At 36.1% G+C, this 12,523-nt stretch overlaps 1 protein-coding gene across 1 annotated transcript; it reads left to right on the plus strand.

Moving 5' to 3' along the window:
- Positions 1-4,558: 4,558 nt before the first annotated feature.
- On the plus strand, positions 4,559-6,745 carry LOC136816816 (uncharacterized). The gene is made up of 2 exons (XM_067073140.1): positions 4,559-4,678; positions 6,215-6,745. Exons 1-2 carry the CDS (start codon positions 4,583-4,585, stop codon positions 6,536-6,538), a joined length of 420 nt encoding a protein of 139 aa, XP_066929241.1. The 5' UTR covers positions 4,559-4,582; the 3' UTR covers positions 6,539-6,745.
- The last annotated feature ends 5,778 nt before the right edge of the window (positions 6,746-12,523 follow it).

The raw sequence follows: 12,523 nt of genomic DNA on the forward strand, positions 1-12,523 counted from the left end.
TTTTGAAAATTTTCCACCCAGGACATTCTTATTCCAACCCCCCATTTATTATTAGTGAATTTTTCTACTCACTCCGCGCTTATTCCAACCCCCCCGTGTATAAAGTACCGAGAGAATTCTTTCTTGTCGGTCATTGTATTCAATTTGTGAGATTAAAACATCAACATGAGGACTTCCTTGTCATTTCACAAAAATGTGCCTATAAGCATGAAATTATTTTTCATCAACTCTTAAAGAGAAATGTCATTTGTGCACTCGCTTTTGACCACTCACTGTTATAATTTCTCATATAGATTCGGGGGATATTTTCCCCATAGAAACGTGAACAACGTTTAAGACGCATTAAGGCCAGTTTCTGTATTGAATGAAGTTCAAGACCCAACTTCAAATACAGGTGACTTATTTTTAGGCTAAAATCGGGAACAAGTGAGAAGAGACAACCATTGAATTAGCCTATAGGAGCTAGCGATAGAACGATTACATGAGAGGTGAATTCTCCAAAGGAGTTAAGAATTTCTATGAATACTTATTAATCAAAGAAATCATGAATGGAATTTGAAAGTAATTGATTTCTTACTGAAATTATATAAAAAGCCATTACCATGGAAAAATATCTACCTCTCATAGAGATTTTCCAGATGAGATGTGTGATCGAGTGCATGATGCACAGACGAAACGTTTCTGGTGTTAAATCTATCTTCCTTGTTTTCAAGTTGCTATGGCAGCAGCAAGTATAAGCGAAAGTAAATCCCCAGTCGCCAATATAGAAAAGCAACTACTTTATCATTTGAACATTTTTGAAGAAACCTTCAATGATTGAGCTCGGGGAAAAAAAGAAGGATTATACTTATGGACTGGCGGTCATTAAAGCCCTGAGTTTATAAGGGGATCTTCAATCTTTACTATACAAATTCATGGTTTCGGGTGGTGTTATTCCTGTTACCTCGTCCTAATGGAAATTTGATCAGTTTATTTGAAAAAAACAACAATTTTGGCTTCAATAGATTTATGTAACTTTAGCAAAACAATAAATGAAAAGAATTCGTGAATATCCGCATGAACCTTCTGATCACGCATCCTTTCTCATGAACGAAAATTACGCATGGCCGCAGCGCACGTCTTCGAAAGGTGAATTTTTGCAATTACTATATAAATCAAAAACAGAAAGAAGAAATTTACAAATAACAAAGTAGAAACATAGAATACACACACTAGAAATATCAAAAAAATGGATCTTTGAACTTTTCATTAAAATTGAAACTATGGGAGGACGAAAAAGACATTGCATCGACGAACCTTTGCTGAAGGTAAAGCAAAGGAGTAGGGGTAATAAACAACAATCGAAACCATGGTATTTTCCAACAAATTTTCTCGGCGTGGAAACTAGACCAACCCTTTTAGTCGATTCTCTTGAGAATAATGGTATCGCTATAATAGACAATTTTTTGGACGATCAACTCGCAATTCTGATTATTCGAACAATAAAATACATTCACGCTCGCAGACCATATCTTTTTACAAAACCAGATACACGGTATCGAACAGACTATACATATTGGATGAGGGATAGTACAGATTTTGAATGTTTTAAAAAATTAGACAACATATTTACGGAGTATGTGAAGAATTTAGTAATAAGTTACAAACGTCAACAAAAGGGAATTAAAATCAGTAAGAAAACGAAACTAGAACTTTCATGTTTTCGTAAAGGTGCACAAGGTTACCTGCCGCACAGCGATAATCCGAACAGGAACGGCCGCTTGCTGACTCTGATTTACTTCCCGAACGAAAAATATAACGTATCTCAAGGAGCAGTGCAACGGTTTTATTTAAAGAAACAAAAAACTTGTATTGACGTTGAACCTCGGAATAACAGATTGGTTTTACACTTATCGGATAATTCAATCATTAAAGAAACTCTACCTTGCGATGAAAATATTTTTAATATTTCGTGCTGGTTCTTTGGCGATATTGAAAAGTGAATTTTGATAATTTTGAAATTATTGCATATAAGAAATTTATTTTCAAACTTAATTAAATATATTTAAATCAAAAGCACGAGTGACTGAGTTCTCATTTCTATGGTTATGTTTCTGATCAACGTTTGTTTTAGTGCAATTGTTTTACTTTAGCCAATCACCGCGCTCGAAAGCTCATTTAATATTCATCTCAGATCTGGATGAAAAAATGGCGGTCCGCCAACCTGGGCAGATTCTCTTATGGAGCCATGGCCTTTGTGTGAAGTAATCAGATCCGTGCGGAGATCAAGCCACCACTGAGAAGAGCGATTTTGAGCAATAAGGAGGATCAGAGGGAGCGAAGAGGTTTATTATTATAGCATAACATAACATGCATAACATGGTCCAGAAAATTATTTCTAATTCGATATTTTGTAATTCCAAAAGCCCATTTTCACCCTGAAAAGTGGCAAAAATGACTTAAAAAAATTGAAAATCTATTTTCCATCCTGAAAATGGTTTAAAATAACCAAAATTCAAACTTGTGAAATAAACATCTTGAAAATTAGTAGATCAGGGACCCTGTCAGATATCTTCAGAGTCTATAAAAAGGTACCCTAACCCTAGTGGAACGCGTCCCCGTAGCCAATTTTGCCACAATGCTCCCAGGCTCTTCATTTTTTTTATTCAATATTTGGCAAGTAAATATGCCAACAGGAGACGAGTTTTGAAATTAAAAATATCTATCTTTTTGTGTTCTTTTCTTGTAAGCAAAATTCTTGAAAGTTGAAGGCATAATCTACCACAGATTTATAAAGCCTAGATGTGTGCCGTGGTTAGGTAGGAAATCCTACCTAGGTCACGTGACATTACAATTAGGATTTCAGCGCTTAACCAATCAGAAGCTTCGCAGATTTTCGAAAACAATAGTAACTATATTTCTTGCGATATTCACCTTTTTGCCTGCGATGGCTTAAAGCACGACATCTAGCCCTCCGGGCTTTAAAAATCTGTGTAAAAAACTTATGAGATGGAGCTCAAGACAAGGATATCGTATTGCTTGGAATAAACGCTGGAACGCCGTAAAAGTTAAAAGGTCACACAGCAACTGGTACCTGATTTTAACTTGTGGCTAGGGGGACTAACCATGTTAGGGGCGATCTAATTTTTTTCAGATGGACCCGAGGGCTAGATGGGGGGAGGGGCACTCAATTTCTAAACGACGATATGTGCCGCCAAAAAAAATGGCTTTCAAAATCAGACACTTACAGTGCAGCTCTTAAACAGTGAAAAGCCACCTTTACAGTGCATTTTACAAAACTTTTCTCACCCTTATAGTGTAGTTTGATTGCATATCTAATTTTGATGAAGCCATCTGTAAATGAGCCTGAGCTGTCGACACAATTTGCAGAACAAATCAAAATGAATGCGAGTCGAAACTTTAAAGATACATCAGTTTTTTATTGTCAGACTTGCAATTCAGTAGTCCCTAAACACACCCTTACAGTATATCAGACCCTTGTAGTGCACTCTATCAAAAGTAGATCCTAACGGTGCATTTGAGGGTCTCAAAAAACTTAGGGTGACACATGAGCGCGGTCCTTATTATTTCGAGATTGTATATTCGTCAGATTGTTATATTTTCACCCATCCTTTAGAGCATCAGCGTGATGGGCAGAAAACAATCACAATCTAATCTCAGGTTAACGACCCCTTAGTGAGGGTCCAAAAAACGTCGTTTTGTTTATTGGGGTTGCAACACTTCCTCCAGACAGCAAGCTACTATAGCAAAGGCTTAATTCAAAGTGCAAGTGAAATGGTTTAAACGGAAGACGCTTGAATTTAAGTTTATAACCTTAAATAAAGAGTTAAGACGCTATTTAACGCGACCATAAGCAAAATAAATATTTGATAGCGAGTTTAAGAAACGTCTTTTGTAACAAGATAGATGAAAGATGATAACTTTATGATAGGACACAAAAAATGACATATTTATTATTTAAACAATTTGGTCAAATAGGGAAATCGAAATGGGATGTGTCAAAAGGAAAGGCCCAGGGAAGTATCTTGTCCCCAGTCCTTTCTAGAACGTCTTTAACAATGGTTGAACACTTTAAAGATTTAGTTTAGACTTCAGACATTTTGAGAAGTTTTGCGTACGGTTGTAAAGATCTAACAAGGGTAGAATTTAAAGAAATATTTGTAGCAAGTTGTCTAAATGGTTATGGTTATGTCGAGGTCAAGTTATAAGGGAAACTTGTCAACTTGAAGCCTAACAACCCTTTTAAGTGGTTAGGTTGCCCTTTCGATAAAATTTCGCAAATTTACTCTTCGTTTTAAAAGGCTTCAGAAAACTTGCTGAAATAAATTTTAAAGTAAAGGGCTTTAGGAAAGGAAAAAATGAAGAGAGATGTTATTTTTTTGAGTTTTTTTACTTTTAAATGAAAAACTTTTTAGTTTTTTTTTCATTAGAAAAGATGGAAAGATGCAGCTTTTTTCCTAACGGGAAAAAGGGCAGATTCAGAAATTTTTACCCCTCCGTCACATTTTTCGGGGTTGTGGCGGTGAATTACACTGTTTGAAAATTAATTTCTAGAGTAAATAAAAAAGAAATTTTGGCAGCCATGGGTGGAAGTGATGAAGGAGATGCAAGCACTGCCAAAGCTGATCAAACTGTTCGTGGATTGAAAACTGATTCTGAAGATCTCGTCGAATCTTACGTAAGTTTCGATATTTAGTTTTGTGGGAATAACTTTTCACTTGGAAGGACTGCAAACTTTTTTTTCCTTAACAAGAACCATTTAATGCGAATTTCAGGTTTCTGCAAGGTGTATACACATTTTAGACCGTAGGCGCGTGCCACTTTATTATTTAATTTACCACCCTAAACTCGATCCAATCTTTTTTTTACACTTTTTCTATTGTTTTTAGGTGCGAAAAAAAAGACTGGACATAAAAATGCCCGCGCAGTAATAGGCGGCTACGGTCGAAAAGGTGTATTGTAAATGCCCATATGAGAGATGGTGCACTATAAGGGTGTCAAAATGAGAAAAACATTTTGGGGAAAATTTAGGAAAATCCTACCAAAGTCAAATTATTCATATATTTGTAAAAACTTACTGGTTGAGATAAGTTCTGAAGAAACTCTATGACTCTGAGCGAAGTCCGAAATAGAGACTTTTTGTACTTGTGCATGAAAAATACTAGAATTTCGACGTAAGCGTCCTTCGAAACCCTTAGATGACAACATAGATTTCCCAGAACATAAGTTTGGCTTGGAGATCTAAAAGCTGCAAAGTTAGAATTGCGACTGAATTACCATAAAACTTCAAATTATCATTCATGTTCAGTTTTGACGTTCAAGGACCTCAAAAATTATGTCACGTTATAAAATCCTCGACCGACTATTTAATTGAATTAGTACATTTTAATATTGTGGTTTTCAAAAAATGAAAGCAACAGCGGTTTTCATATATAATGAAGTTTCCTCTGTGTGCAGTGATCTTTTACTGAGTTTAGGGACTTCTCCACTTGGGAAGGAGTGTGCCTTGTCTTGTCCAGATGAAAACGTTCATCCAAATACCGATAAATAGGGGTAATTCCAGTAATTGCCTTCTCTAAAGGGTAGTGTACGAATACAATGACAACGGACTAAAGAGGAACTTAACTTACATACATACTGGAGAACATTTGTTGGCAATTAGGTCCCCTTTAGATAGTCCCGTTTATTAAAATTTCAAAAATTTTCCACCCCCCCCCCCCCGTTTTTTCCAACCCCCCGTTTATTTGGAACCTAAGAGTACTCTAAACAAGAAACTTGCTCTATCGACAGTGTTCGAATACAATGACAACGGACTAAAGAGGAACCTAACTTACATACATACTGGAGATAATTTGTTGACTGTGTCATGAATTATCATAGTAAGCTGAAAACTTCTTTATAAACCTTCAACATCAATCAATTCTGTTTCACTTTTTTTTCGGACACATTGGGTTGTTCCATAGCTATACAAAAGGGGGGATGGCGAAAACTGTCTTTTTGATTTTTCTAGGGGTGATGACAAAGCATCATCTGCAAGGGAATCATTAATTGTTCAAGAGGTCTAGAAACTCTTTTTCCAGCGGCTTATGCAGACTTTTCCATTTTTAAAGGAAAAAGGGCCCACACATTTACAAGAAAATGACCTGAAAAAGTTTGTAAAAAAAGATTGTTAACAATATCCAAATATGCAAAGCTATTTCATCATATTTTTCAGAAATCATTAAAGACGAAAGTCGAAGGCAACAAACGAAGTATCATCGGTTTAACAACCGAAATGGTCGAAGTCCGAAAACGAATCCGACAATTGATAAACAAACGAACAGAAGCCGCTGGTCCCGACTACGACGAATACAAAATGAACCGAAAAATCTCAAAAACATTTGAACCAATCGATGTTAGCCGATCACGATCGGCTTACAGTAAAGTCACAAATATCGACCCCGATAGTGGAGCCGTCGAGACAGTCACCGAAGAATCATCTTACTCAGTTAAAGTGACCGTCAATTCGAGTAGCACTGTTGAAGAAAGTGAAGATTAGATGCGTTAGCTTTTTTTCCTAATTTTTGACTACTTTCAAAGCCTTGTATCTTCCATTCGCCTTTAACAAGATTTCCTAGCTAGCACATAACGTTAATTCAACGTTCTCAGGTTTTGTGCCAGCTGGGTAGCAATCTGTAGCTTTTAAAATGAGAGAGAGCTGAGTATAGCTATATTTCGAATAATGGATTTCGACCATTGCAGCATAACATCTATATTTTGTTATACAAGGATATATGAATTATTTTCATTAGGTGAATGAGGTATAAGGCTTTTTATGGAACCTTTTGTAAATCTTTCTTCTATGTAATAATTTATACATTGTATTTACATGATATCGAAATAAAACAATTTTTACCGAAAACCCTATCCTCTTTAAAAAAATAAAGACCATGATGGAGTATTAGGGAATTTTGATCATCAACCATAAATGACAAGAATTTATGCAGAGGCATAGCCAGAGATAATTATTGAACTAAGAACTGAGACCTGAATTCAATAAGAGTCATTCTGAGTAGACATTAAAACGTTTTTATTGTCCTTTTAAAAACTTAAGAAAAACATTTAAAAGAGGCTTAAAGCAAGGAAAGAAGGAAATGACTATTAACGTTAAAAAGGGGCTTGTTAACCACTAAAGTAAACAAAGTGTCCAGATTTCGCCTAATATGGTGATTACAATATAGTGAGGTCAACAAATTGTTTATTTTCGATAAACACAGCTAACTATTATCAATGAGAGTCACTCCTTACATGGAATATCAAAACCTGAACCACATGAACAACCTTTCGTAACCACAAATGATAATTAAAGGGTTCTCACATAACATAATAATCCAATTAAAGTAAATAAACAATAGTGAACAACTTGTTTCGAAAACCTGTTCTACGACACCTACACGATTTTTTATAAGAATACACTTTATAAGAATGTCCATGATGAAAATGGGCAAAAAATCAAGAATATCATAAGAATATTGCCATCATGGAATTAGGCAACTGAAGCTAAGAATGTCATTTTTAGAGCCTTTTACCTGTATATTGCCATTTACTCTCAAGCAATGCTAAGAAGTTCTAAGAAGTTTCCAAATTCTACCTTGAGGTATATTGGATGCTAAATTTAGGTTAGGTTTTCATCTTAATCTAAGAATACTTTAAGAATATTTCGACCAAAAAGTTAAGAATATCCATGATGAATTGAATATACATCATACTTATAAAAAAGCGTGCAATTTAACGATAGCAACCAGTTGGCACACAACGTTACTTTAACGTTCATCTAATGTTCACAATATCCATTTAACGTTAGATAGATGTTGAAACAGCGTTACGTGCCAGTTGGGCAAAAAGCCACTCCTTGAACAAACGTGGCAGGGGGTGTCTTTGTTACAGCTCAAAGGATTAAGAAAAATATATTGACACAGCCTTGATAAAAGGTCTCCTGATGTGATTCGGAGATTCATCGATTCGCCCCGACAAAGCGTTTTGAAGGAGTCTACGTTAAATTGAAAGTCTTGCTTCGTTAATAGTGTAAGCCAATGGTGCAAGATTTTGAAGGGATTGTGCACTTTTTGCAAAAAGCATGAAATTTTGCACAGACCTACTTTAGACCTAAATAAACGATTTCAGTCCGGGAGCCCAAAAAATTTTTGCCTTTTTTCCCCTTTTTCAGCCGATTTTCTGCTGACATCAGCTAAAAATTTTTGGCCTAGAGGTCATCTCTAAAAATATGGTCATATCATATATTGTTGGATCGGAAATTGTATGTAGATTCCAAAAACGGATTATCTCATACCGTAAAAATCAAGCCAATAAAAGTTATTCATTCCCAAAGTGAGTGATGACGTCATCAAATTTTTCTGCCTAACAGCCAAGTCTGTAAATATGGTCATATCATATACCGTTGGATCGGAAATTTTATGTAGATTCCAAAAAAGGATTATCTCATACCTTGAAAATTTAGAGAAAAAGAAATATCAATGCTCAATGCGAGCACGGTATTTCCGACAAAGAAGTGAATTTTTGGTGTTAATGGGGGGGGAGGGGTGCAAATGTCGAGGGATGATTGTAATATCTTTATTGTTCTTCATAATCTTTCTTTATAGGTTATTTCACAAATGATTTTAGGTTGCTCTTCTGGCTCTGACTAAGTCTTTAGCTATGTTATTGGATCGCGATTACCATTTGAACTTATCTTTGGAGCAAGAGCAGAACATAAGTATATTTTTACATTCTATTTTTCTTTCTTTTAGGAGCTAGATAAAGAAAAATGTAGATACAGAAATAAACAATAACAATGTCAAAGAGAAGAAGTGTTATAATTGCTGAATTGGTGGATCAAGCCCAAAGAGTTCCGAACGCGATGAAAGTGATGGTAACGAGGACTGGAGCAGTTGCTTTATTTGTCAAACTGACACAGATGAAAGACTTCAGTCATCATCAAAAGCTTTGACAGCTGATAAAGAACAAGCATACAAAGAACTAGCGAAAAGAATAGCAAAGTTTGATTCAATAGACATGTTACCAGTGCCTCTAGACATAGACAAATTGAAAGAGGGAGTTGCATTGGGTGATTCACTAATCAGAAATGAAGCTAATTTTCATTTTAATTTTTCTCCAACGATAAGCTTAAAATAAGGCGATTCAGAAATCTGACAAGACAGACAGAGGTACTAATTAACTAAATGAAGTAACGAATTTTAAATTTTCTAACCTATTTTGACCGTTGTTTTTTAGCTTTTCGAGTTTATTAGGGTTAATTTTATTTTTTCTGCACGAATTTGTCAAGTTTTTATAATGTTCTTTATCTTTAGTAACACGGCAAAAGTCTCAATCTCAACAACCATCTCAAATTGCCACGTGTTTCTTTTGCAACGAACCGTCAAACACAGAAAAAGGGGCGTTGCATCTGGCTTAATCATATAGACTTGACCATCGTGTTCGAACCAGTACAAAGCTACTCGAAGATTCCATTCTCTACGCAAAGCTTCAAAATGGTGATATGATTGCTCAGGATGCCATGTACCATCGAAACTGATCTGTATAGAAAGAGAACAAATAAACAACTTGGTGATTGTTATTCAGAACTTCATCACAAGCTATGTGGAATCGCATTCGCTGAAGTTGTAACTTTCATAGAAGAAACTCATCTGACATCGACCGATGATGAAATACCCACATTCAAGTTGTCTGATCTGGTAAAGCTTTATACTATACATCTTGCCAAGCTTGGTGTAACTGTTGAAACAAGGGAGCACAGCACTCGCTTCAAGGAAAGGCTTCTTGCTCAATTTGAAGGCTTGACAGCTTATAATAGCAGGAGTCATTATAGCGAAGATCAAAAATGGCTTGACAATCCTAGCAAATCATCATGGGCTGTTTATCATTCAGTAAATCAAGAGCCACCTACATGCAAAGATACGTCCGCTATGCTTCCGATTCTACGAGACCACTCCAAGTCACCAGCTACAATCAAGCATTTGCTGAACATTTTAATGAAGTCAATCAATTTCTTAAACCCTAGACAAGCAGCAGTGATTGGTCTTGACCAGCCTTTGTACGCGATCGTAAAGAAAATCAAGTGGCAGCATCCTTCGCTATATGGTGAAAAGAAACTGGTATTGATGCTTGTGGCGTTACACATCGAGATGGTCATGATGGGATGTATAGGTGATTTTCTAGAGAATAGTGGCTGGACAGAAGCTCTTTCAAGTAGTGGAGTGACATCATCAGGAAATGAAGCAATGTTATCAGGTCATGATGTCGCTAAAACAAAGTATTGTCACCAAGTAACAGCAATGTCATTAAATCATCTGATGAAAGTGACATGTCATTACAAGGCCGAAAGAAGATTGTTGTTCGTGGATACAGATGTTGTTCGTGGATACAGATGTTCTCGTTCTTGCAGTCTCCGTGTTCGCCCGCTTGAAAGAACAGTTGGAAGAGTTATGGGTCGATTTTGGAACGGGGAAGCATCGGCAATTTATTCCAGCTCACAAAATATTCTCTAAAATTGGTCAGTCGAAAGCCTTAGCACTTCCATTTTTCCATGCCTTTACAGGCTGCGATCAAGTATCTTTTTTCTCACGTGTTTCAAAGGATTCAGCATGGAAAGTTTGGGAGTCGTTCGAAGAAATTACTTCTGTTTTCGAAAAGCTGAGTAACCGACCATCACTATCCGACGTAGAGGAGTCACTGCCTATTATCGAGCGCTTCACATTACCAATTTACAACAAAACATCAAACTGTCTCACAACAAATGAACGCCGTAAAGATCTTTTCTGCAAAGGACGCTCGATCGATTCTATCCTGCCGACAAGTGCATCTTTGTTAAAACAAGTTATGCGTGCGTGCTTTATGGCTGGCTATGCATGGTATGAATCAATAAATCCTTATCAGATGCTTCCATCTCCCGAAGATTGGGGATGGAACGTGCGAAATGGAAGTTACATCCCGAATTGGACAGATCTGCTTTCAGACAATTGATTAAATGTTCGTGTGATCTAGAGAAAGAATGTAAGGGACGTTGTAAATGTGTATCCTCTGGATTCTTGTGTACTGAACTTTGCAGGTGTAAAGGTGAATGCGAGCGAGATTGACTGCAATTATAAGATGTGTTTCTGTTTAGGTATTTGAAGTTTGTTTACATCATTTTAGGAAAAAAGATATACCCTTCTAGGTTGTTCGTTTTATCGTTTGTTGGTTCTCATAGGGAAAGTATATTTGTCGTTTTAGTCACCCCTTCGATCTTTCAGTGGTCTTAAATCGACTCAGTCGCTGGTCTACCAATGAAAATAAATTTGTTCTTAAAATGTGTATATAAAAGCCATTATGACTATGTATTAAAGGTGTTTATCTTACTTTTTACTTTGTTTATATATCTACTCTAGATTTTAAAAACGAAATTTTTAATTACAATGAAGTGAATACAGTCGCTCTCGAAATTTTTAATATATTTTTTTAACGTTATATAGATCAAAAGATGAATCACGATCCGGGGGGGGTACTAGGGTTGGTGAATGAGGGGTATGTGCGGACGGGACCTCCGAAAACCGACCCTTAGAGAGACCAAATTTTAGTGAAAAAGTGACCCTTAGAGAGACTTTTTCGAAAAATTTTCTCTGATTTTCAAAAATTTCCTACCCTTAGTGAGACTTTTTTGTAATTTTTTCTCTCAAAATCAAATTTTTTTTCTAAAAATCGTGATTTTTCCCACCCTTAGAGAGACTACTTTGAAATTTCCTGATTTTTGTAACCCTTAGAGAGACTTTGAAAGGTGAAAAACCCGACCCTTACCGTCCGCACATACCCAGCACCTATTTTTGCCTAAGTACCCCCCCCCCCCCCGGGATCACGATCGACCACGATCGTCCGTTATTTAGACATTTAGGCATTTTGTACAAGAATTACTGTATGTAACAATGTTTCATATTCTTCAAGAAGCTTAAAGTGGGAGTTACAAGTCTTAAGCCCGATTACTAACAGAAATACTGTGCTCACATTGAGCATTAATATTTCTTTTTCTCTAAATTTTCAAGGTATGAGATAATCCTTTTTTGGAATCTACATAACATTTCCGATCCAACGGTATATGATATGACCATATTTAAAGACTTAGCTGCTAGGCAAAAAAAAATTGATGACGTCATCACTCACTTTAGGGATGAATAACTTTTATTGGCTTGATTTTTACGGTATGAGACAATCCTTTTTTGGAATCTACATACAATTTCCGATCCAACGATATATGATATGACCATATTTTCAGAGATGACCTCTGGGCCAAAATTTTTTAGCTGATGTCAGCAGAAAATCGGCTGAAAAAGGGGGAAAAAGGCAAAAAATTTTTGGGCTCCCGGACTGAAATCGTTTATTTAGGTCTAAAGTAGATCTGTGCAAAATTTCATGCTTTTTGCAAAAAGTGCACAATCATTTCACCATTGGCCCACACTATAAAAGTCGAAACCATGTGAACAGTTTTCATAATTCA

The sequence above is a fragment of the Clytia hemisphaerica genome, unplaced genomic scaffold, assembly GCF_902728285.1.
Source record: "Clytia hemisphaerica strain Z4C2 unplaced genomic scaffold, Clytia hemisphaerica genome assembly, whole genome shotgun sequence".
NCBI lineage: Eukaryota > Metazoa > Cnidaria > Hydrozoa > Leptothecata > Clytiidae > Clytia > Clytia hemisphaerica.

What these genes read in the sequence shown, in the direction of transcription:
- LOC136816816 (XM_067073140.1), top strand. Translation starts at nt 4,583, where the DNA reads ATGGGTGGAAGTGATGAAGGAGATGCAAGCACTGCCAAAGCTGATCAA. An exon ending in AAGATCTCGTCGAATCTTAC is followed by an intron (nt 4,679 to 6,214) that starts GTAAGTTTCGAT and finishes CATATTTTTCAG; the next exon opens with AAATCATTAAAGACGAAAGT.